Here is a 27021-nt window from a genome sequence, read left to right as displayed (position 1 = left end):
ACGATAGAGTCACCTATTACAGGTGTATCAGGTGTGTTGTTTAGCCTTAAGGGCTATGACTGTTCGGCACACTTTCTTTGTGAGCTATGTGTTGCACGTGTTTTGTTTTGGGGTAGCGGTTGCTTGGGTGTCTGCTTTGGAGGTCTCTGCTGCTTAGGCAGATTTTTATTTAGAGCCTCCGAGTATGTTTTTGTGTGTTTATGTGTTTGGTTTGCTGTCGTGGTAGGTCTATGTGAGACTGGAATTGTAGTGAGTGTGGTTTCCTTCTCCTCCTGACTGGTTTCGCCAGTACTGAGTTGAGAGTGCTTTGCCTCCAGTATGGCTATATGGTTGCATCTCTCACATGTGTTGGAATTTGTTGGGAGGAGGAGAGGGTTGTCTGTGTACATGAGGCAGTTGTAACATTGCCTCAAGATTCCCAGATTCACCAGCTGACGTATATAATTGCTTTAGTGAGCAAGTGCCAGGTATCTTAAATGCAATGTGTTACAGGTAAACAGGCAACTTAAATGCAAAAACTACAAACAGTAACTTTCTTTCAAGTGAAACAAGGAAATAAGTACAGTAAGCAATGCAGATATCAGTAGGGATCCACAGAAGCGCTGAAAAGTCGCGTTTTAGGTGGAATTAGTGTTTCAGGGAAATAACAAGCAAACAAACAACAAGCATACAAACAAAGCTAGATTCAGCAGGCCTGGATCTAGTCTATGCTACAGCAAACAAGGTGTACCAATTTCAGTAAGAAACAGTTCAAATATTAAGGCACTATACGCCTTTAACCAGAAATTCCCAGCTCATAAGGGCAGAGGTCCAGCCTCTCCTCCCACAAGAGTGCAGACCACGAACCTTCTTAATGTAAAATAACTGGCCTGAAGCCCAAGTGCTTAAACCAGAACTAATACACTTTTAGAATAACAGACACTGAGCCCTCAATCAGCAGTTCCCAACTTAGAAGGATGTAAGCTACCTGTCCTGCCACCACCGTGCAGGCCACAAACCTTCCTAATGTAAAACAACTGGTCTGAAGCCCAAGTGCTTAATCCAAAAGACTTAGAATGATAGCTACACTTTAATCAAGTTACTACCAAGCAGTAATAAATACAATTGAATACTTTAAAGAATGCCTGGATTAGTGCTCAAGTTATACAAACAAAGCTATATTCAGCAGGCCTGGATCTAGTCTATGCTACAGCAAACAAGGTGTACCAATTTCCTTAAGAAGCAGTTCAAATATGCAGGCACTATAAGCCTTTAACCAGAAATTCCCAGCTCAGAAGGGCAGAGTCCAGCCTCTCCTCCCACAAGAGTGCAGACCACTAACCCTTTTAATGTAAAATAACTGGCCTGAAGCCCAAGTGCTTAAACCAGAATTAATACACTTTTAGAATAACAGACACTGAGCCCTCAATCAGCAGTTCCCAACTTAGATGGATGTAAGCTACCTGTTCTGCCACTACAGTGCAGACCACAAACCTTCTTAATATAAAACAACTGGTCTGAAGCCCAAGTGCTTAAACTAAAAGGCTTTGAATGAGTTACACCAAGCAGTAATAAATACAACTGAGTACTTTTAAGATGACGCAAAGGCAAAATAAAGTAGGAAGAAACACAAATACAGTAAAAGGAGATCTTTTTTTTTTTTTGAGTGAGCAAATGAGATGGGCCCAGGAACAGGAAAACTCCACAAGCAAATACCAGCGTTGCTCAGCTTTTAACTGTATTGTCACAAGTAGCAGAAGTAAATCCCAACTGGAACAGTAGAAAAAGCAGATACAATCTTCAATAAGCAACCCAGTTAGTACAATAAATCCTTTATTTGGACAAAAGGACAAGCTCAAAACAAGCGCTTTCGCCTGGTTGTACCAGGCTTTATCAAGTTCATCAACACAAATAGTTCCAAGTCTTTTATACTCTTGAAAGTTGATCATGTGATCTTAATAACTTAACTGGTTAATTGTGAAGTTGCTAGGTAAATTACTGACCTTAAATGGAAATAGTACAAATTTGTTAAAGAAATAAAAATATAATGTTCAGCCTAAGAATAAAATCCATCCTAAAAATAAAACGTGTAAAAAATATATATTTAAAACCTTTGCAAGCATTGTAAAAATTGGTAAAAATATATGTTTATTAAAAAAGGAGATAGAATTTATTAAACCCTTACAATGCACTGACAGCTAGTAAATAAAACTGCTGTCTTCCTGCTAGAGAAATGCAGAACTTCAATTTTAATGAGGTTGACCAAAGTCTATCCTGAATTGTGAACACTGTGGAAAATAATTGTTTAGTATGTCCATACAATTCTTTCGACAGTGGGATTTCTCTTAACCAACTAAGTTATTAAGATCACATGATCAACTTTCAAGAGTATAAAAGACTTGGAACTATTTGTGTTGATGAACTTGATAAAGCCTGGTACAACCAGGCGAAAGCGCTTGTTTTGAGCTTGTCTTTTTGTCCAAATAAAGGATTTATCGTACTAACTGGGTTGCTTATTGAAGATTGCATCTGCTTTTTCTACTGTTCCAGTTGAGATTTACTTCTGCTACTTGTGACAATACAGTTAAAAGCTGAGCAACGCTGGTATTTGCTTGTGGAGTTTTCCTGTTACTGGTTTGTGTTTCTTTTACTTTTTGAGATGGGCCCAGGAGTTACAGGACAGGAAAGTGCAAATGCAGGCCTTCAAATCAGAAAGTTGAGAGAGATGGAAGGCCGCCCAAATGGCCAATAACTACAAATTCTGGGCCAGAACCACTCCTTATGTGGTAGACAGGTTACCTAGTGCTTACCACTCCCACTGATAAGCTAGAAGGCTTCCCTCCAACACAGAAAGGCTTGGGGGGCTCAGAAGCTTACAAATAGTCCTGGATACAGCAAATCTGTATCTGGAACACTAATTACAGGAAAGGTAGGAAACAGGCTTACAATTTTTTTTTTTTTTTCAGAAAAGTAGCAAAAACAGTAGTAAAAACAATTCACATGCAGTGCAAGCTGGCACACTTGAGTATGTAGCAATATTAGTCCACACACAGTTTGAAAAAATGCAATTAAATTAAAAAGGACTAAAAGCAAGTGCAGAAATGGTTTATTAGGTAGAATGTGGTAAAGAGATGGGACTGGGGGAGTGTCCTAGATCAAATCTACAGTGGGGCGGGCACTGCAAAAGCCACTAAACTACAACCAAGAACAGGGGGGGGGGGGTCTGTGATGGAGGCCACTCCTCTTTGGCATCTATTTCTTGGAGGTCAAAGCAAATGCCAAGGGTCTGTGGCTGACCAGGTGCACTGATGATTGCAAACTAGGAGCAGTCATTGACTCTGCCTAAGACGAGAACACCCTTCAGGGAGATCTAACAAAGACAAATGCTTCGTGCCAAAGCCATGGCGTAAAACTCAGTGAAATGCATTATAGTACCATCTGGGAAGTCAGCAACTCTAGGTAAATATTTTGTCAATAAAACAATCTTAAGGTTGATTCACTAGTCAGGGGGTCTGGGAACATATGTAGATAGTAACCTCGCCTTTGATTAACATGTGCCCAAGGTAGTAAGAAAATCCTTCTATGATGCTTAACTGATAAGCAAAGGCATGGCATCTAGGTCCATAGAGGCCATCATACTATTGTACTCAGCCCTCATCAGACCCATCAGGGAGTATAATTCCCCTTTCATTGTGCACCTTACCAGGCACACGCAGAAACAGAAATGTCCATAAAGGTTTCTTACAAAAAGAATATGTGAAGTAAACACAAAGTCTTGTGCTGATCATATCAAAGCCCTGTCTCTTTCCTTAGTATCATACAGACTTATGAGAGGTGATCTTTGCCTGGCATGCAAGGCATCACTGGACCATAGTTTAGATGAACCGTCTGTGCGTCTGCAAAACAAACAGCATCAGAACTACAAGACCTACATTTTGCTTGCTACATATATCGGACATGTTGGGGAGAGAGAGATGTTTCTCAGAAAATTCACATTCTCTGAAACTTGTGCCCCATCCATAAGAAACAGAGGTCTTCCCTATCCCTATTTAAATGCAACTTGGACCAGTGGATGGGTAATAGAAAAATCACCCCTGGTCTGGTTTCTGTGTCTCTGATGCACAGAGGCAGTCAGTAAATCACCCCCTATATAAATCAGATTTGAGCATCACATTTGAATCACACTGCTAGGCTTATGAGGGCTCTTTTGGTTGGTAGCCTAGTATACACCTATGAACTATGAAAATGTATTAAGGCACTTTCCCTTGTTTGTAGTCTACTATGATCATTGTATAAAATATATTTCATGTTCCTGAGGTGAAGTAAGAGTGTTAGGTCAGTTCTTTGAATTATAGGAAGTGCTTCCTTTAATCACATAGACCCAAAGTATGTCTCATTTAAATCCCTGCAGAAATGTATTAAACTTTTGTCACTTTTGTGATGTTTTCATAGCCATGTCTTACACTGTTGTTGAGATATTGGAAATGGAAGTTTTAAGTCACTTTGTAGTCTACTGTGCTCTGTGAGTAAGATATACTTCAGGTTTCTAAGGTAAAGTGAAGTAGCTCAGACCAATTTTTTTAATTATTGTAAGTATTTCCCTTAATATAGAGAGTTGGAAGTAGGTCTCATTTTAAAGTTTTGAAGAAATTTATGAAAAGGTTATTTTTTAATGGTTTCATAGCCGTATCTCACATGGTTATGGAGATATTTAATGTGGAATCCAGACTGTGGTGCTTTTAGAAATCTGGCACCCTGTATGCTGCTGGCTACATTAAGATTTGCACCATTGCCCCAAACAGCATCTGTGGAGCTGAATTCCAAATGTGTGCACTTGACTGAAAACTGAGGTAATTTGTACCATATATGAACACATAAGAGAAGACAAACAATTTAATGTCCCTTGTTTAGTGTAGATAAATCAACCCTTTGCTTATATACATTAAGGATAATTCCAGAGTCTTCATCGCAAATTAATATTCCATTTAAAAAGTATGAAACAAAGTCTTTAATCAGTTAATGACTACACGGCAGTTGTATTCTTTACAATCTAGCTGATTTTCCTTTTCACAGTTTACAGCTACACCTTAGTAAAAACCATTAATTACAAAATGTAATGAATGGAATGAAACATGCTTATTCAGAGGTAAACATTAAAAAGAGAAAATGTGGAATCTGGTCCTTATGCAGGCAGAGGCTGCTTCCAGGATACTAACAACCTTTTTAATAACAAACTCCTAAGTGACATCAAACGTCCTCTGCCAGCCAGCTATTTTCTACTTGAAAGCACTGTAACCCCAGTAGTGACATTTATTTCAAGAAGTGTTTGGCTTGGTTTTATAAATTATTAAACAGCTATCAGCACTCACTGTGTTCATTTATTTCTTTAATCTCTACAGGAAAATGATGCTGAAGCAAAGCGTATTGCCAAGGAAGGGCAATTAGTAGCAAGAGAAGTGTTGCAGCCTCACAGACTTTATTGCTACTACAATAAAGTTTTCCAGGTATGTAAGTTATTTAGTAACAATATCATTTTAGAAGGGGCAGACTATCAGCTGCAGTTTTTTCATCCCTCTTGAAGAGAGAGATTTCGGACTATCACACTGGTTGTAGTTAACATATGTTAATAACTATTGATCTAGTAATCCTCGTGATGTTTTTAAAGAAACATACTTTTCACTTTTCCAGAATGACTAAGAAGAAGGAACATTAATATAGTCAAACAGCGTTGATTTCACTGAATTATATAATTTATCTGGAAAATACTAAATATTTATATTTTTAATATGTTCTATGTGTATGTTTCCTGGTAACTTGGAAAAAGGCTGTGATACATGAAAAAATATTATAATGCTGTAAGGTGCAGTTCCCTTATTCAGGTTCAAATTGAAATTCAGATTTATTTATGTGCTTTTAGCAGATAAAGCCAAAAGGACTAGTACCGTGTATCAAATGTGAGCTCACATTCATGTCTTAAAAGTGTGTGGGCCATATTGAAAAGCATCCTTGTTTTACAGTTAATTTCATTTTCCGTTGTACTCCTCGTGTTAAATTTGTAAGTGATTTTGCAAAAAAAAAAAAAAAAAATTAAAATTATATTGTGGTGTTTGATTATTTTAGTTTCACTGTTTACTCGGGTTTTCTCTAAACCGCCCCCACAATATAATGTCATTGTAGGTATTGGTCAGTGATTTGCATAATATTGCAAAGTACTGTGGGTAATCACGTTACCTCTGTTGAGTATCCACTTTTTATTTATGTTGTGGTTTTACTACTTCATTATCACATGTATTAATACTCAGTGTGAGGTGTTGCACCTGTAAGAACTAGTTGACATCTTGTCTTTCAAGGAAGTAACTTCTGCTGATGCATTGAGTATGGAAATATAGTAGCCTATACATTAATTTAATTAGTGAGGCAGTATGAGTTCAGATTTTCACAGTATCATGACAAGGTCTTCAGTTCTGAGAAAACACATTGGGGGAACATCTTTATCAACAGAGTCAAATGCAAACAGGTAACACTTTTGCATCAAAAACTGCATAATTCGGTGCTGCACGTGGTAAGAAGGTTACAGCCAACCCCAGAGGTTTGTTACTTAAACTTTCTCCAGAACATGACTAATACACTTTAAGGGAGTAAAGGCAATGAACACTTTATTATGCCTAAGACGTAGCTCTGCTGATATGAGAATGAGAGTCATAAAAGTTATGATGTTATGTGATCCTATCTCGCCTACATTCTGAACTGATGGGTTCGGAGCCGATCCCTCGGCTCCGACTCGGCATGCTTATGCTATAGAGCGAGGCCTCTAATTGGCTGAGCTATCTTTATCCCAGGATGCACCACCACTAATCCCCCAGATCTCGTTTGCCGCTAACAAGCTTAGACGTGGTCTCAACATTGGCTGGGCTAAGTACTATTTATTAGGCTTTTCCTGTCACAAATTTCCTTACTTTGAACCCAAAAGCTGTTTTAACAGCTATTGTTGTTATATTAGTGTGTTTCTTGAATTTCTGTTAGTAAATTCGTGATTTTTTTAGTCAGGGAAGGTTTCCCGTTTTAGTTAGAGGGGCCTTCCCCTGTTACTTTGCTGCTTGTGTATTTTTCTTGGGTCAAGTACCCGTTTAAGTTAGAGGGTCTTGACTCTCTTTCTATCTTTCACTCTTTTTTGTCTGTTTACTGTTAGTGTTAAAAAAATATATATATATATATATATATATATATAATATTTGTTAAAGTTGTTGTATTGAACTGTCTTTAACTGAAAGTTTAGTGTTGTTTTCACATATATTGGTTCTTTGGCAAAGCACTTATGTCGAAAGAACACAAACCCTCCGGGTTTAAGAAATGCACGAGGTGTGGTTTTAAAATGTCCATAACGGACGACCACGCCTCGTGCGTCTATTGCTTAGGTGCTAAGCACTTACAAGAGTCGTGTAGTGTGTGCCACGCGTTCTCTTCTAGAGTCCTCCAGGAGAGGAAAAACAAATTAATCCTCAAGGGATTAATCAAGCCTTCCTTCGAGGAGGCTTTATCTTCCTCTCCGTCTCCTTCTAAGAAGAAAAAAGCGTCGGCTCCGACCAGTCAGTCGGAACCGACCGCTAAAAAATCTAAGCAGACTTCTCCATCGGCTCCATGGACTTCGGAGCCGAGGTCGGAACGGTCTGCCTCGATGCCTCCAGCCTCGACCCCTCTGGTTTCGGAGCCGAGGTCTGGGGCATCGAGAGGCGGGTCACCCTCATCGGCTCCACTGATATTGGAGCCGATCAGGGTTACCGGCTCAGACTCTTCCCCCTCGGAACCGAAGTCCTTATCGGCACCGAGGGAAATTTCCTTGAAACCTTCCTCGGAGCCGATACTTGTAGAGTCCTTTCGGAACCGGTCCCCGAGCCCTTCGGAGCCGATGGAGAAATCGGTTCGGGCCCGATCGGTATCCTCTAGGTCATCCAAGATGTCTGATTCGGACATCGACAGGGTGCTCCTTCGACTCTTCCAGTCTCCGGTGTTCAAAAAGCTAGTTTCGGCTCCAGCCCATTTGGCTTCGGAGCTGATGGTCCACTCCCCTACTGTGGTTCCTCCTCCAACAGCTTCGGCACCGTTGGAGCCGGTGCTGGTGGAACCTGTGGAGGTGTTAGGGTCGGGCCCGACCCTTGCTCCAACTCCGGCTCTTGGGTCAGAGTTCAGTACACGGACTTCTTCCTTCGGCCCTGGGGGGGAGGCTTCGGGATTGATGCTCTCGGTCCCAAGTCTCCCTCTTGGTGCGTCGGCGGCGGGAGTACCGTCCACTGTCGTGGCCACGGAGGTGGGACCCTCCCAGGATTCTGGTGGTCCCACCTTCAGGGCTATGAGGAGCGCTTTAGCCAAATCTTCCTTGGCTACCTCCATGGTTTCCCCAGCTACCTCCCTGCATACGGAGACTGGGTCGTTGGCAGTCCCCCTGTCTTTAGACAGCGGAGCCCCCGGGCCTCAGGTTACCCCCGCTGGGGTTTCTCCCCCTCCTGGAGGTCCTTCTGAAGCCTTTTCGGAAGAACCCCCCAGGAAAAGATCATGCAAGAGGAAGCACGTTGACTCCCCTGATGAGTCTTTGACATCCGACACTGATCTCGATGATGCAGAAGGGTCCCCTAAGTCGTCCTCGGATGATGTCTCCTTTGCAGACATCCTGGAAGCCCTAAAACAGCGAGGCGGCTGGCAGTCCAAACCTCCCTCTGCTGATGAGTCGGTGTTCCTGAAGGCCTTCGGGGCTCAGCCCTCCGCCTCCTGGGTGTCTCCGCCCTTCAACGAGCTCTTGGATTTGATCTGTCGAAGGGCGTGGGAACACCCAGACTCTGTGGAACCGGTGCCTGCTCGTCCGAACAAATTTCTCTCGGCGCCCCCTGATAGAGTTCCTTACTAAAGGTGTGGCTATAGATGCTTTGGTGGTGGCATCTGCTACCCAGCAAGATGTAGCAGAGGCTTCTGCGTCCGTCCATCCTCCTAATAAGGAGTCTAGGAGCATGGATCGGTACGGAAAGCGCACCCTTAGTTCAGCGGCCTTTACACTGAGGTCCTTGAACTACCTGACGCACTTTACCAGATTTCAGAGGAATCTGATTAAGGAGCTATCCGATACCCTCTTGGGTAACCTGCCTGAGGAGCTGGCCCAGACGGTTGGCTCTCAGCTGGCTACAATGTCGTCCATTTCGAACTCGTCCATGAGGCTCATTTCATGCGGCAAGGGGTGAGTAGAGCGGCGGTACAGGCATTGCTCTACGGAGACAAGCCTGGCTCCGCCTGTGTCATTTCAAGGAGGCCTTTAAGTCTTCATTTGCCGACGCCTTTGATGGGTCCTCCCTGTTTGGACCCAAGGTAAAAGACACACTAACCCGCTGTGAACAGGAGGGTAAGACTCTGACTGCCGTAGGGGCACGATTTTCCACTCCCTTTCGGCCTTATCCCAAGGCTAAAAGAGGAGGGAAAATGTGGTTCCATAGATCTCAGGAGCCTTACCCCTCTCAGCAGGAAGGTTCCCCTTCCAGAGGCAGAGGAGGGGGAAATTCATCCGGAAGATGCCGTCCCAGAGGCGGCAGAGGCCCTCGCAACACTGGAGACCGCGAGTCCTTTCGTGGCTCTTCAGCTTTTCATAGTCCCTGAGGGATTGCCCGGCTATGCTGCTCCGGAGCCAGTCGGGGGTCGTTTCTCGAAGCACCTGAAGGCCTGGGAAGGGATCACTCAGGACCGATGGGTGCTTCGGATTATCGCCGGAGGTTACTCCATCCCATTCTCTCACCCCCCCCCTCAGTCCAAAAAAATCCCGGACCCGCCACCCAGTCAACGGGATACCGCAGCCTCAGAAGTTTCAAAGCTGCTGCAAAAAGGAGTCATCCAACCGGTCCCCATAGACCAGATCGGATTAGGGACTTACTCAAGATTCTTTTTGGTGCCAAAAAAGACCGGGGACTTGAGGCCCATTTTGGACCTCAGCATCCTAAACTGTTCAGTCAGAAAGTCCAAGTTCCGAATGGTCACTCTACAAACCGTTCTCCCTTTGCTGGAGAAAGGTGTTTGGATGTGCTCCATAGATCTCAAGGACGCTTATTATCATATCATGGTACATCAAGCGTCCAGGAGACATCTGCGCTTCAGCCTAGGAGGCAGTCATTTTCAGTTCCGCGCTGCCCTTTGGTCTCACCACAGCCCCAGGGTGTTCACCAAGTGCTTGGCAGTAGTGACTGCTCACCTGAGAAGTCTAGGATTCCAGGTGTTTCCGTATCTAGACGACTGGCTCCTAACTGCCACCTCCAAGCATCTACTTCTGCGGAGCCTACAAGCCACTATATCACTGGGCAATTCCCTTAGAATCACCTTCAATTGGCCAAAGTCTGTGTTGCGGCCATCTCAACGAATAAGATTCATAGGGGTAGAGATAGACTCAAACCAAATGCGGGTCTATCTACCTACAGACAGAATTCAAACCATACAAAATCAAGTTTGAGCCTTACTTCCCAGGTCCAAAGCCCCAGCCAGAATGGTCCTGCAGCTACTGGGATCCATGTCTGCCACAGTTCTTCTAGTCCCCTTGGCAAGGTTGCACATGAGAATCCTCCAGTGGTTTCTTTCAGCTCAGTGGTCCTTTCAGGAACTCCCTCTCAGTCACCTCATATGGATCACGGAATCTTGCAAACGGGACCTTCGCTGGTGGCTAGTGCCCTCCAATTTGGATCAGGGACGACCCTTTGTTCTTCCTCCTCCGGCCACTTTGACCACGGACGCCTCCCAGATGGGGGGGGGGGGGCATTCCCTGGGCAGGTCAGTCCAAGGCATATGGCACCCGGAAGAGACTCTTCTTCATATCAACATCCTAGAAATGAGAGCAGTACTCCTGTCCCTTCAAGCCCTTCACGATTATCTCCCTCAGGGCGTAATTGCTGTTCACTCAGACATGTCAGTTGTCTGGTACCTGAACAAACAGGGAGGGACCAGATCCTATCCTCTTTGCAGAGAAGCCATGAGAGTTTGGGAATGGGCAGTCTCGACCAAACGCTTCCTAGTGGCTACTCACATACCGGGCAAGTCCAATGTCATAGCCGACAGATTGAGCAGAACCATCCTCTCTCCTCATGAATGGTCTCTGAATATGACAGTTGCAAGTCAGATTTTCAGCGAATGGGGAGTTCCGTGTTGCGACCTCTTCGTGACTCCTCTGAATGCGGTGCAAAGAATTCTTCTCCCTAACCCCGGCTCCGGGGAAGAGACCCATGGACGCATTAGTCCATCCTTGGCCCACCGGCTTGCTTTATGCCTTCCCTCCAGTTCCTCTCCTCCCCAGGGTGATTCAAAAGGCATCTCTCTTGGGGAGCAAAATGATCTTAATTGCTCCTTACTGGCCTCGTCAAGTGTGGTTCCCCTATCTTCGGAAACATGCTCTGGAAGGTCCATGGTTCCTGGACCAGGTCCCAGACCTACTGGTTCATCAGTCGGGACTGTTCCACCAGTCCCTACATACCTTAAAATTGACGGCTTGGCTCCTCCTCTTCCGACGATAGTCAGGAGTCATACATTGGATCCAGATGTTGTGCACATATTATCTTCGGCCCATAAGTCTGCTACAAAGAAACTGTACTCTAGCAAATGGAAAAGGTTTGCTATTTGGGCTCAACTCCGGGGCCTGGACCCCATTTCTATTCCCGTGGCAGAAGTACTAAAATTTCTGACCTCTCTTTTCAATCAAGGCTCTTCAGTTTCTACCATCAAAGTACAATTGGCAGCAATTTCTAATTTTCACGAATCCATAGACCCACCTTTAATGAGCAACAGATTGTGTAAGACCTTCTTGAAAGGTGCTGCTCTATTAAGACCTCCGATTTCTCATCCTGCACCTCCATGGGATCTCGATATAGTGTTACGCGCCTTGACTTCTTTCCCCTTTGAACCGGCAGCTACATGTGATCTAAAGTTTCTATCATGGAAGACAGCTTTTCTGGTGGCGATTACTTCTGCCAGAAGAGTTTCAAAGCTTCAAGCTTTGTCAGTGAAACCCCCGTACTTGGTTTTTCATAAAGACAAGAGTATCCCTCAGACCAAATCCTTCCTTTGTTCCTAAAGTTTGTTCTACTTTCTGCTTACAACAATCGTTAGAGCTTCCAGTTTTTTTCCCAAAATACTCTAACAAAGCGGAGTTCATATTCCACACACTAGATGTCCACAGACAGTTACATTTTTATTTAGACAGGACCAAACAAACAAGGAAAACAGATCAGTTGTTTGTATCCTTTGCAGATAACAAATTGGGCAACGCTGTCACAAAGGTCACTATTGCCAAATGGATCAGGGACTGTATTACTCAAGCTTATATTTATTCTAACAAAGAGCTTACCACCTCTGTCAAGGCTCATTCTACAAGGGCTATGGCTACTTCGGTAGCATTTCATTCTAAGCTTGCTATTAGTGACATTTCTGCTGCGGCTACATGGTCTTCCCCGCACACCTTCATTTCCCACTACAAATTAGACGTGGCATCTAGAGGACGAGCTTCATTTGGTTCCACAGTGCTCAGGAGTGTTTTCCAATGAGCCACCCGGGATTTAGGTGCTAGGGACGCTGTCCCATCAGTTCAGAATGTAGGCGAGATAGGATCACATAACATCTTTTAGTTATGTACTCACCATAACTTCAGATGTTTGGGATCCATCTCGCCTACATTCCTAATAACCCACCCTCCTTCCCCCTTCCGTGGAGATCAGAGGATATGAGAAGGTCCGAATCCTGTTGTTTCATCTTGAAACATCTAACAATGTTATATAACCAAGTTGCGCATGTGTGCATGAATGCCGACAAACAAGATCTGGGGGATTAGTGGTGGTGCATCCTGGGATAAAGATAGCTCAGCCAATTAGAGGCCTCGCTCTATAGCATAAGCGTGCCGAGTCGGAGCCGAGGGATCGGCTCCGAACCCATCAGTTCAGAATGTAGGCGAGATGGATCCCAAACATCTGAAGTTATGGTGAGTACATAACTAAAAGTTCTCTTGGCTGTTATAGGTGTAGAGGACATGCATATATTGCCTAATAAAACAAGGTATGACACAGTGGAATGCTAATGGGCATTCTGTTGTGCTTTACAGACACCAGCTTCCAGTTCTTAAACACAGCAGTTGTGTAGTCCTGGAGCCAGCTACACTCCATGATATTATGGCATACACAGATTTGCTGTAGACTCAGATTTAGTGCAGCCCCTCTGACTGAAGAACTCAAAACCCACCAGCATAGTGCTTTCAGATTATTAATATTAATTGCTACCAGTATTACTAATTATTGAACTAATTATTGAACTAATTCAGTCTGTGTGTGCATTAGTTTAGGGCTAAGATGAAGATGTAGTACAAGTAAATTATCATTCAGTAACTCCCAGGATAAGTGGGAGAAATGATGCCGATTGAACTTTATCAGTACAGCACTAACATTTAAGAATGATGATGATGATACTAATGCTAATAATAATAATAATAACAATAAAGCTTATGTTTTAGTAGTTGCCGACAGTTTTTTGTTGCTGTTTCACGTTAGCTTCTCCCTTTAGGAAGCCCATTGACTTGGTGATAGGCACTTCATTTTGTTTATTTTGCTGGATTGCTTGATGTTAAGACGTATGTATTTTCATACGCCCAGTATTGAAAAATCAGAAATTATTCTGCTAAAGAGCAGTTTGGTAAAACAGCAGCATCAAGTTTCTTCAACAGTGTAAGTATCTTTCTTGCAACCATTCTTACTTGCCTCTTCTAGTGTTTCCTCTGTATATAATGATATGCTGCTATCCCTGCAGCATAAGCCGTCTCAGTCATTATGGCTACATCTTGCCCATAAAGCTCTGCTAAGCATAATTCCATTTTACATCCATGTTTTGACATTAACTTCGTCTTCAACTAAATGTTGTAACACATTCTTACATCTGTAAATTTGTGCATATATTTGTTTTTTTAGCATATCCTGGTGTCTGTAAATATGTTTTGTTCATTTCTTATGTGATCCTGTTCAGTCAGCTGTGCCTGCAAATGGTCCATTGAGATCATTGCACTGCCCCGGTAAACAAATATAAATAAATAAAGAAACATAAGCACCAGATTTAATCTTCAAGAAAGAAGTCATGTTCCAGCCAGAACTAAGCATACTTCTCTAGGGGGTAAATTCCCCAGTTTCATGCAGGGGACATACCTCGTCCCTACTAAAAGACACTGCAGACCGTTGCTCCTCAGGGAGTAGGGACATCGCTCCACTGCAGTGCCCCAGAGTATGGGAACACTCACCCATACATTTGCCAATACAAAAGCAGATTGATACACTGACATGCAGAAAAATATCCCTTTTCTTCAGTTTACTGAGCCATTTTATTTTTTATATTACTAATTATTAATATTAATTTAATTACTATAGCATTCAATCTTCCTCATTACCTAGAATAAAACAGTTTTTGTACTTACTTTTCTCACTGGCGTTGAGAAAAACAGCTCTTGTACTCACTTTCCTCACTTATCTAGAGGAAAATAGTTTTTATTCAGGCATGTCCAAGGGTCAACACCCAGTGTTCTCCCCTGTCTATCTGATGAATCTGGGCATCTTGAGGCAATGTAGAAATTGCCTCATGTACACAGACAACCCTCTCCTCCTGCCACCCAACACTACAACTGTGAGAGATGCACTTATCTAGCCAAACTGGAGGTAAATCTCTCTCCAACCAAGACTGAACCTGACAGTCATGAGGAGAAGGTAAACATTTGCACCACACCACACTCATCACATGGTCTCACTACGTCTACACCACCAAAATCCACACATAGAAACTCAAAAACATTCGCGGAGGCTCTCAATAATAATCTGCCTAAGCAACAGAGACCTCCAAAGCAGAAACACAAGCAACCTCCATCCCCCAACACAACCCAAATGACACATAGCTCACAGACTCAGTGTGCCACTCAAACACAGCCAATAAGGCAAAACAACTACCCAACACACGAGTCATAGGTGACTCTATAGTCAGGCACACTGATGTCCCACTCACCAGGCTAAACAAGGAGAAGGTTACTGTCAGCTGCCTGTCGGGTGCCAGGATCCGCCACATAACCCTGCACTCAGGTCACTCCACAACAAGTACAAATATGACTATGTCATTGTCCATGTTGGTGCGAATGACCTGAGACGTACCTCGCTGGACTACATGAAAAGAGGCATGGAAGAGCTCTCCGATCTTGTAGCCCAGGCAGGTATAACCCTAGTCCTGAGTAGCATTCTGCCATCGTGCAGAATGATACCGCACTACAAGGACAAAATTATTGACTTCAACAATTGGCTAAGCTTCTGGTGTCATTATAAGGGGATCCAGTATCTGTCTGCTTGGGATGACATGGTCAACAGACCACGATGCTTTGCCATAGATGGCCTGCACCTGTCACCCCTGGGATTCCGGATACTGGCTAAGGCTCTTGCTGCCCCTATAGTGCCTTTGTTTAGGCATGGTTCAATTAACAAATTCACCACCATAACCGGAACAAGCAAGCAAAAACTGAGGGTAATGCTACTCAGTGCTAGAAGTCTAAATTTCAAAATGCACTCACTCGAGGCACTCCTTAAAATGGTGAACGTCGATATCGAACATCGATATCTGTGCAGTGACTGAGACCTGGTTCAAGGCTCCAGAGAGCACCCCTGCACTACCAGGCTATAACTCATACCACACTTTTCGGCGTTGTAACCTGGACCGAAAAACCAAAGGTGGGGGTGTGTCCATATTCATTAAGGATATCCACACCTCCAGGCTAGTTGCTCAGCATAATGCATCCGAGGTTATCCAAGTGCAACTAACTCTTGGCAAAACTGCAATCCAAATTGCAGCTTGCTACAGATCCCCCACCATGCCCCAGGATTCCCACTCCTCTTTTCTTGATGTACTGGAAAATATTAGGGTTCAACCAAACACTCTAATAATGGGCGATTTCAACTACCCCACCATTAACTGGGAAAACTACTCATGTACCAACTCCGTAGCGTAACGCTTTCTGGAATTCATAAACTCCAATGCCCTAGATCAACTTATCCACACCCCCACCAGGGGCAACAATATCCTAGACCTAGTCATTACCAACATGAGTGACCGGTGTTCCACACCTGAAGTCAACTCCTCGTTGGTCCGATCCAACCATAATCTAATGACCCCTGATATCCACATCCCACCCCCATCCCCCATTAAGGAAACCACAGTAAAAAATTTCTCCAAAGCCAACTTCATGCTTCTTAAGACAGAAGTAGTGAATTTCATGACACCCATGCAGATGGACAATACAGTTACAACTGCTGAATCCTACACAAATGCACTCTATAAGCACTTACATGAGTGCATGGATCGTGCTATCCCAAACAGAACCAAGACGCTATCCTCCAAAAAAAGGAAGCCAATCTGGTGGTCCCCTGCCATAAATAAACTGTACAACAGAAGGAAGAAACTGTTGCAAAAGAGAGTAAAATCCCATGAGTTGAGGAGCTTCCTGGTCAGCCTCAGTAAGAAGCTGAGATCCCTTATAAGATCCTCCAAAGCTAGCTAAGAAAATAAAATCGCCACTAATTCCAAGAACAACCACAAAGCATTCTATAGCTATATCAAGAATTTCAATGGCAACACCCAGATCTGCTCTGAGTTACAGCACAAAGGCACGAAAATTACAGAACCAACTGATATTGCCAACATCCTGGCAGATAGGTTCAGTGCTAACTTTACCCCCCCCCCTCACCCCCTAAAGGGCTCATATCTATACAGGAAGAGTGCAGAGTCCCTGTAATCACAACTACGCAAGTGAAAGCTGCACTCTCTAAAGCCAAAAACACAGCATCCATGGGACCGGACAACATCCCAGGCTCCGTTTTACATGAACTCCAGAATGAACTGGCTCCTCACTTAAGCACCATGTTCAGTAATAGCCTCGCATCAGGCTTTGTGCCCACTGAATGGTGCACAGCTACAGTTATTCCACTCCACAAAGGGGAGCCACCACTGATCCCGGGAACTATAGACCTATTAGCCTGACGAGCCTGGTCTGCAAGGCCATGGAACGTATCATCATGGAACTCATAAACAAAGACATTGGTAACCTCCAAACTCTGGATCCCACCCAGTTCAGGTTTGTGAAAGGCAGATCATGCCTCCTGAACCTGATCGACTTCTTTGAGGCAGTCACCAAAGCCGTAAATGAGGGTAAGGTGGTTCACACAGCCTATCTTGACCTCGCCAAGGCTTTCGACACCATTCCCCATTCTGGAATTATAGCTAAACTCAATAAACTAGGCATAAATCCCTACGTCACAAGATGGGTTGCCAACTGGCTCACTGACAGAATCCACACTGTAAAAGTTGCAGACTCCAAATCTGACCTCAAACCAGTGACAAGTGGAGTACCACAGGGTTCCATCCTGGGACCGCTCCTGTTTGGTATCTACTTCTCTGAAGTACAGACTAACACAGAAGGCCTCTGGCTAACGAAGTTCGCAGATGACTGCAAACTAGGAGCCATAGTCAAGTCCCCAAATGATGTGAACATCCTACAGAAGGGCCTCTCTGAGACAGATGCCTGGTGTCAGAGCCATGGCCTCAAGCTCAATGCCAAAAAGTGCAGTGTCATCCTCTTTGGTAAAAACTCTGTACCCATGAACTACCACATAGGCAGCAATCTACTTAACACTGAATGCATGATAAGAGACCTTGGGACCCAGGTGGACAGTAGTCTCTCCTTTGATAGTCACATCACCACAGTAGTCAGGAAGTCCTTCTACATGGCACACCTCATCATAAAAGGGTTCTCATCCAGGAAAAAATAGGTCATTGTTCCCCTCTACTCAACGCTCATTAGACCCATTATAGAGTACAATGCCCCTTTTGGAATGTACCTCACAAGACATCTGCAGCAGCTGGAAAGGCCACAGAAGTACCTCACAAAGAGGATTACTGGACTCAAACAAATGCCCTACACTGACCGTCTCAAAAAACTCCAGCTTTACTCTGTAGCATATCGCCTACTCTGAGGTGATCTCTGCCTAACATATAAAGCTGTGTCAAACCCAGAGCTGTTGGACATGCTGCACCTAAAGAAATCCCAATCCCTCCGAGCTACACTCTCTAGGGACCAAACCTTGTCACCACAATAAACAGGACAGGCTGGAGGGATAGATTCCTATCCCAGAGACTTCCCATACTCTGGAACAGGCTACCCATCTATGTCAAGCAAAGTTCTACATTAGCACTCTTCAAGAAAAATCTTGATGAGTGGATGAGAAATAGGAAATACACCCCGGGGATCACTTCTGTGTCTCTGCTCGACAGTGGCACAGGAAAATAACTTTCTTGGGTGGCGTAAGCCAGGGAACCTTGTTGGCTAGCTTACGTAGGCCCTTGGGCCGATAGCATAGTACCTACCTATGAACCTATATTACAAAGTCTAATTGAATTAGTGATTTATTTTGCTTTCATCAAAAGTAATTTTTGATCATGAAGAATACTTTCAGTACCTATGCACTGCTATAGATCCAGATTTGGTAGACTTATTCAGTGAACTGACAATCTCTGCATTCAGAAACAAAATGCTAATTTGCTCTTTTTCACATGTGGTCCGGAAATTAACATTAACATAAAGTTTAATCATGACACCTCGTAAATATTAAGATTATTCCACATTCCACAAACATGAATCTGTGGTCTCCCCTCCAGTTGTCAGGTCTAGTTTTGAAAATAGATAGGGTGTTACTTTGATGTACAGAGTAAATTTATTCCAAAAGCAGGGAATGTGTTGAATCACTGACATAATACCTGTAGGTGTTGTTGATCTTATGGTGGAATTTGAGGTCTTTGTCTTAAGTGTTAGTCAAACCATTGGTTCTACATAGCAAGAGGAGGCTAAAAAGAATAGGGGAATTTCAGTGCTCAAAAGGCTAAACAGAGATCAAACCTCAGAAATCTATACAAGACGGAGTATAGGGATAAGGCTTTTAGCCTTTCAGGGGGTTTGATCAAAAACCTTTGGCGTCCTTCATGTTGGTTATGGTGTTTTATGAGGTGCATTCTGAAATAGCATTGTATTTAAGGAGAGGTCTAATGAGAGAATAGTATAGAGTTCATGCATGGGCCATGAGAAGATACCTATACAGATCAGCTAAACAAGGAAGAAGGACATCTTAACATCACCTGTGACATGGTAATCAAAAGAAAAACTGTAATCAACATAAATACCAGTGTTCTGGATAACTGACAAGTATTGTGGTAAGAGAAAGTGGGTGACATCTTTTCCCAAATGTAAATAAACTGCATTTTTGGCATTTAAGGTAAGCCCAGGCATTGTTGCAGTATCTGAGTGTTGGTGGGTGATTTATCAAGTTGCATGTAATTTGCAGTAGTCAGTAAACTTAAATAGCTAGAGTCCGTTGATATTTATTTTTACTTTGGAGACAGAGTCTTGCAGTTAACACTTCTGTGCTTAGAAGAGGTACTGCCTACCTTAACAATATGGGTTCTGTTGGCGATCCAGATAGTTATCCAGCGGACTGTATACCTAGTATATGTTAACTTGAAAGAATACCAGTGTATGAGATGCTGGCAAAGTCATTAGTAAGGTTAATGTAAGAAATATGGACCTTCCAGCTCTTATCTAGGACTTCAGAGACCATTTTGAAGAAATTGATATGTTTATTAGGCATGACTTACCTTTTACAATCCATATTGGTTTAGGTGCATGATTCTAGGTCAGCTGTGTCATCATTTATCAGTTTGGCAGTTATGTGTTCCATAATTTTACAAGTGATAGTTGCGCTGCTAATGGGTCTATAGTTTCCAAAGTCTGTTTTTTGGCTGCCTTTGTAGAATAGTACCACTATGGACATTATCCATGTCTTGGTGACAGCTTGTGGAGAGACTTAAACTGAAGAGGATTTATGGAGTTTAGCTAAATGGTGCTTGATGTTTACTAACAGATAGCTGATAATATAATAAGGTCTCAAACAGCTAATATTTTTGCTTTTGAATATCATAACTATAACCTGGTCCAGCTGATTTTGGGAGTGACTGGGAATGGTTGATGGTGGTGGTGGGGGGGGGGGGGCACCTGAAAGGATTGTGGGCTTGAAATGACCACTGAATTTGACTGCAAAGATAATAGCAATAACTTTATGATCAGAATGGGAGACTTGTTTGGAAGTAAGTTTGCTATAGTAATGTACAAAACTTCTAAGTTTGTAAGTGAAACTGATGATGCCTTGTGGTTCTTCTTACAGTTGTTAGTGACTCTGAGTTCATACCTGGCCATACACTCCTTGATGTTTGCTTGATGGCTTCATATACACGTATTAAGCCCTTGTTATATGGGGAGACGCCACTGAAAAAGTTTGTTACGGTAATAGGAATCATATTTCTGCATTTGCTAATATGACTGAAGAACCCTTGTGGTTGTATTGACAGTTGATAGTGACCTTGACTTCATACCTGGCCTTGCGACCTTTGCTGGTGTGCTTGAGGGTTTTACTTGTTAGCTTTAAGCCATTTTTATATTGGGAGAGTGGAGAGGTGTTCCAGAAAGAGCTTGAAGTTTCTTCTTTGTGTGTGGAGTCCACCACAGGGGCTTATTTCTGAATTCACCATTATTGGAGAATTGTATCATCTACAGTTGACCGGAAGGTGTGTAAACAGGAGGAGATTTGTTTTAAAGTAATCACAAATACCCTGGAATTCTTTAGTGGGGAAGTTCAAAGTATGTCTTAAGGTAAAAGTTTACTGCTAGGTAGTCAGATTTTACTTAGCAGGTAGTGATGCTTGGGATAGTACATGGAGGGGAGGAATTGATAAAGGCAACGGGAAAAATATTATAATTCATGATAGAAAGAATGCTCTGATCAATAAAATTGAAGAATGTTTGAGCTGCTAACTGTATAACTATCCCAGTATATAGTGGGGTAATTAAAGTAATTTATAATGTGTATTCAGTTTGATGGAGAGCATGTCAGTGTGCTCAGAGGATGACATAGAAGGAGACCTATATTTGACAATAATGTAGCGGTTTTATTGAGAGTTGTCTGCACCTCTACAAATTGCAGTATTTTGTCATGCATGATTTGTTGTGAAACAGTAGATTCCCTAACAAATTTGGATCTATCCCCACAGCTCCATGTGGATCTGAATGCATATTATGTGCTGAACCTTGGCAAGGAGGGAGTGTCACGTTTGCAGTGGAACCAAATTTTTGTAACTGTGCAAGTGTATATGTCATCAGTGTAGAGGAAGACCACAAATTCAAGACATTTTGCTTTTCAGTCTTCTGACATTGAGCAATGCTGCCTCGATATTAGAATTTACTAAGTGGGTATGTCCATGAGCTGAATGTTGCCTAAAAGAGACATTTTAGGGACAGGAAAGACTTTAGCCAGTAAGCAACAGCAGTCAAATGAGAGGTGCATCAGGGTCTGTTAACCATCATTTACCAGGATGGGACTTGCTGGATCCCCTGGAATGACACCATATAATTAGTCAGTTACTGAAGCCGGTCATTTTTCTGTAAACATGGGGGTAATTTTTGATGACAGTAGAGTGCTGCTGAGCACCAGTTCATTCCTTGGAGACACTGGAGATTAATAGTTTCTTTCTGCATCTCCTCCAGGATGGAGTACCTAATGTTGTTTACTCCCACATGGTCAACCACAAGGCCATACTTATGGTTAGAACAGTGAAGGCTCCTGTGGCCCCTTGTAACATTCCTAATCTCAGCAGTAGTAAAACAGCCTATTGTAACTGCCTGCTTGTTTAGTCTGGTGATTGCAGTGTCAGTGTGCTTGACTGGAATCGCCATCAACCTTGTGACCTTCTGCAGGCTTATGACACCTTAAGAGTGCAAACTTGCAGTTTTGGCATTTTCTAGCAGAAATACGTGAAGGAGCAGATGTGGTTAGAGATACATGAGAGTCCTTAGGTGACTGAAGTTTGCTCTATGGGGGCCTGGGAGGCTTATGCAAAGATATTCTTAACGGTGTCAGGATGTGTTGATAGGTTGTTTTGATATCAAGTGTTGAGAGACAAGCTTCCAAACTAAGTATTTAAACTTCTAGATTATGGAATTATATTGATCCAGAGTTTTATAGTTATCAGTAAACACAAAGCAGTTGTTACAGTTGCCTCAAAACTCTCAGAGCTTTCAAAATGGCAAGGAAAACGGTAAAAGCAAGTCTATAAAGATTGGAGAATTACACGCTTTATTGCAGGTTTTGTCAAGAGGAATTAAGCAAGGGGTGCCAAGAATGAATAGGAATAGAGATTCATTTGTTAGCTACTACCCGATGACTACTTGTGCTGACCTAACTACAGCAGTGTGCAGCTAGGAATCAGTGTCCCCCTGCAGTTTTTCTCACCAGGCACAAAACAGCACTAATCCCAAGCTGGCTTCTCAGAAGCAGGTTACAGACTCTTGGGTGATCACTAATCTTGTACCAGATGTTGTAGGAGCCTGTAGGCCTGTTGCAGTCTTCTCATGGTGGATACAGTGGGTATGGTGTTCAGCAGTGCAGTGCAGCATAGTACATCACCAACTGTGCAATAATCCAGAGTCAAAACTTAAGTGGTTCCTACCAAAAGGGTAATCGGACCAATTGTGTAAACACACACACACACACACTGCCCAGTCAGGGACTGCTCGGAATCAATGTCCCAGTGCTCTTTGTCTCACCAAGAGAAAACATTAATACCAAGCTCAAGCTGGTTCCAGAGGACCTTGTGGAATTGAAACAGTTCACAAAGTATCCAGTGATTACTAGTCTCTGTGAAGGCTAGGACTCAGTGTCTTTCTACTCTTTCTCCTGCCTGGAGCAAAACAGTAGTGGTAATCCAGAGCAGTGTTATGAAGACTGTTGAGCAGTCAGTAGTCTGATCCCAGATGTTGCAGATTTTAAAATTGATCAGGAAAAAGAAATTAATGCTGTAAGTACTGCAGTATGCATTTAGTGGAAGGATATAAAATGGAGTAACTGAAGTTTTGTCAGTTGGGAGGGGGTCCTAATTTGATTTTGTAGTGCTCACTAGTATAAAAAGGTAAGACTGGGGAGGAACCTCTGAAGTCAGATTTACATAAAGGATGAGCAGATCAAGAGACACTGGGTTTAAAAGTACAAAACTGACAGGAATATCAGGGTGAGGAAAACTCTTACAATGCCACAAAACAGTTTTACCTGGCAGCCCACACAAGTTAAACATTTTCATGTTCTTTTGGACCTGAAATAAAAATGCTACTTCTCGGTTCCTCCTCCATTTGCATTCAAAGAGTATGACACAAGTTTTTTGCAGACTGGCCCTTCCCAACCACTGTTTTTAAAACCCAAGAGAAAAAAAACTTAAAAGAAAAAGAACACATTTAGATTAAAATGCATTACAGTAAAGCAAAAGACAAGAAACAGTCTGTGTATGCAAATTATAATAAACAAGAAATGTAAATTATTCACAGAGAATACTTAGCTGGTAGCTTACACAGATTCATAAGACACTGGTATTTCAAAAATGTTGTGTAAAGAAGTTTTACAACAAATCAAAATGGTTATCTGTAAAAGTAAACAGTCTGATCATCATAAGAGAGTAAGCCAAAACAGGTGTTTTAAGGTGAGTGGGAAAATTGTATATTGCCATCAGTTGTTTTTGGGAGTGACCCAGAAGAAAGGAGATAAAAGATTTTGAAAATGTTGACGTAACACTCTGCTGACAGGTTAGGTACAGGAGTAGAGAAACCTATTAAGCCATATCAAATGCATTTTATTGCTTCGAATCCTAGAGGCAGTATACAGTATCTTGTCTATGTATGTGCTTTTTTTGAGTCATGGAAGGCATACAACTGCTCTAGTTCTTGGCCCATTAGAGACAGTTGAACAAGACAGGTGAGACAAGTAATTAAAAGAGTGGAAACTCAACTTTGGGCAGCATTTTGGCTCAGTGACCAAGATTTACCCTTTTCAGTTCCAGGGCTGGAGGTTAATTTCTGACCACTGATAACTACTTGTGTGAACTTTGTAGGTTATTTCCCTCTCAGCATGGGCTTTTTCAAGGTAAATCTGCGTGTTTGCTTAACTGCACTAAATAGCCAATAAATACTGTATTTATCCTTCCTCTGAAACTCCATTCATGGTTGAAAAGGATTCAGAAGTACAGTTCAGTAAATGGTTAACAAATAAGTACATGTTAATTAAGACATTCCCGGTCAACAAATGTTAAAAAAAAAAAAAAAAAATGTGGCTGTGGAGTACATTTTCTTGGTAAACCTATTCATAGCTTTCCCTGTCTTGGGGTAAAGAAGGGAGCCAGGTGTAAAGTGGTAAAATGCTGTGGGTTCTTAATGATGTCTTGAGATGAGAGTAATACATAATATTGTAATACTGGGTAAGCAAGCGGATCCACTTGGGGGATGGCCAGTATATCCGGCCACCCATTTTGGGCATGGGAGATTGTGAGTGAGGATACTTCTTGGCAACACAGCTGCAAGGAAGGAACAAATACATTGGGTTCTGTACCAGTTTGTCCTAGGTTTGTTTTCAAACACTTTCAAGGAAAAAGACTTGCGACAGATCCTCAGCTGGAGAACTGATGGAAGATTTAATTCATTATCCTGTCTCAAAGACCAACAGTCTCCTATCTTGTGATTCTGCTGGAGCAGATAACTGTAAGGAAGATAAAACTTTATTCCCACAATCTTCCCTTGATCCATTTTGAAACTGCTTTCAGAAGAATACTATTTGTAGAACAAATTAGTGGCCAGAGAAAACTTGAACATGTTGCAGATCTACTGGCACCACACAGAGGGCCACCTAGACTGTGATGGGGTGGAGCAACCTGGATTGGAGCCCAGAATGTGACTTGCTTTAAGCATAGAACATAATATTAGATGCATCTCCTGAACTATATTGTCAAGCACCCAGTCATGCCATATACCACCATGGAAGTAACGTCTTAGATACTATAGAGAGAACTTAGGAAGAATTGAGGTCCTACAGGAAATGGCTCACTCCTCACCAGCAAGTGCCCAGCCACTCAAAAAGAGATGAACGAAGTTGATTCCATGGGTCTGAGTTCAAACCTAGAGACATATTCCAGCAAGTCAGGAGTCCACTTATTTGCCAGATTGGAAATGACTGATCTACGTACATTAGTGCAGGTATCATGTGAAACCTGTGTCCCTCTGACAAGAGCATGTGTTCAGAGATTACTTTTCCATTAATTCTTTGTGCTTGTCTAGGGATTGCTAGGATAATCTCTTACTGGTGAGTAACCAGAGTGGGGAGCAGAGGCTACAGAGAGAGCAAAATACTTTTGATAATAGCAAATCATAGTGGCCTTAGGCCTGGTTTTGGGGTCCCTTATCTTGCACTTATCATGATCCTGCTAGAAATGCTTAGCTGAGCCCTACATTAGACTACTTTCATTACAACCTTGTATCAGTAATTAACAGTGGCCCCAAGCCTCTTATATCATTGACAGTCGTGAATCTGTTTGATGTCAAAATGCAGTCCAAAGTTAAAAAATAATGGCATTAATAGTTATCCAGATTCATAAACATGATTTCAGTCACTCTAGGTGGGTCTGTACACATTGTAGCTTTCCAAGTGATGAACATTAAGAAGAGAACACTGTATAAGTTATTGCAGAGAACTAGATGCTGTTGGGATGTATATGCCATTTGACTCAAGTGGGTAGACACCAAGCCTGGATGACCAAAGCTAGGGTATCCACCCAAGTGCAGAGAATCTAGATTTTCAGAAGAGCAATAAGTGAAGTCATGTGCTGCATGACTCTGTGTTTCACATTTTTCATATAGGCTCTTCATAGCAAATCTGTGGTGACTGACTTGGGACTTTTTAATCTTGTAATAAACAGGATGGAGGATGTTAAATAACTCATCAGAGATTCTTATGGTATAGCAGGCAGCCTCAGGGAAGGCTCAGTTCCATCCATATTTAAATTATTAGTGTGATCTACCATTAGGAAGCACCTTTGATGCTCTTTAAAGTCTTTTTACAGCTGACAGACCAGGAACGTCTCACTTCACGGGAAGTACTCCTCCTCATAACTGTCTCTTTCTTAAAACATGAAAGTTAACTCAGTGTCTACAAATTCATCAAGGTAGATGTCCTTCCATATCACTCTTGCAGTATTCTTTACTAAAGGTATTCCCTGCCAAGGGGAGCCCATGTCTGGCCAGTATACCAAAGCCTTGGGTTTGTATAGACATCATTCGTCACACATATGCTACCCACTCAAGGTGTAGGGCATAAAGGCGGCATACAGACAGATGTACTTCAGAACTTCTTTGCCACCAGTACAAACGCCATCTTTGATCATCCATCTGAATGCTCCTTCTTGTGTTCTGGATACCAAGCTGTATTTTAGATAAGTGCCCTGTTGGGGTTTTATGCTTATCTTTTTTTTACTTCTTTAGGTTTGTGAGTTTGCATGTCATCCAGAAAGGGAAAATGTCAGTGTGGGAAGTAGATTCCCCATAAAGATCGCCACAAGCAGTGTTTGTTTTGTTTGGGTGCTTCTTATGACCTTACAAAATGTTCAATTTGCTAAGTATATGTCCCCAAGACCCTACATAGTCATCTCTCTTCCTTGTCTATTTACCCGGAAAATCAGCGTCTTATATTGTTGGTGCAGGGTGCTATGGCAGAATCTTCCTGTCCCAAAGATCAGCCGCCTGCCAAGAAGAAGGCCAAAATAGTTACGTCTGACTCTGCTGCTGTCCCTCTTCCACCAGATGTCGCTCTTGAGAATGGTGAAAAGTCCTGATGCTTGCCCAGTTGTCCAGTAGGATTCCTCTCCCATGACTATATCAGAAGCTGGCGTGAATCCAACTTCTTGCACATACTTGGAGGCTCTGCAAATGTCCATTACAGATGTTGAAGGGGAATCTCGGCTGATTATTTCAGAGGGGGATTCCGCAGATACTTGTTTGGGAAGAAATTCCTAGTATGTTATTTGAGTGTAGGTAAGGGTCTGAACATCCTAGGGCATTTA

General features: G+C 42.6%; 1 protein-coding gene across 1 annotated transcript in view; it reads left to right on the top strand.

Moving 5' to 3' along the window:
• The window catches only part of POGLUT3 (protein O-glucosyltransferase 3), a 573319-nt gene that overhangs the window by 398644 nt on the left and 147654 nt on the right, over positions 1-27021 (top strand). Inside the window, exon 7 of the mRNA XM_044072624.1 lies at positions 5379-5483. Coding sequence (XP_043928559.1) covers positions 5379-5483 — 105 coding nt within the window. The remainder of the gene's footprint in view (positions 1-5378; positions 5484-27021) is intronic.

This window comes from Protopterus annectens, chromosome 5.part0, assembly GCF_019279795.1.
Source record: "Protopterus annectens isolate FY-2018-M chromosome 5.part0, PAN1.0, whole genome shotgun sequence".
Taxonomy (NCBI): Eukaryota; Metazoa; Chordata; order Ceratodontiformes; family Protopteridae; genus Protopterus; species Protopterus annectens.
Note: the sequence above shows the minus strand (reverse complement) of the source record. Positions and strands in the feature narration are given on the sequence as shown.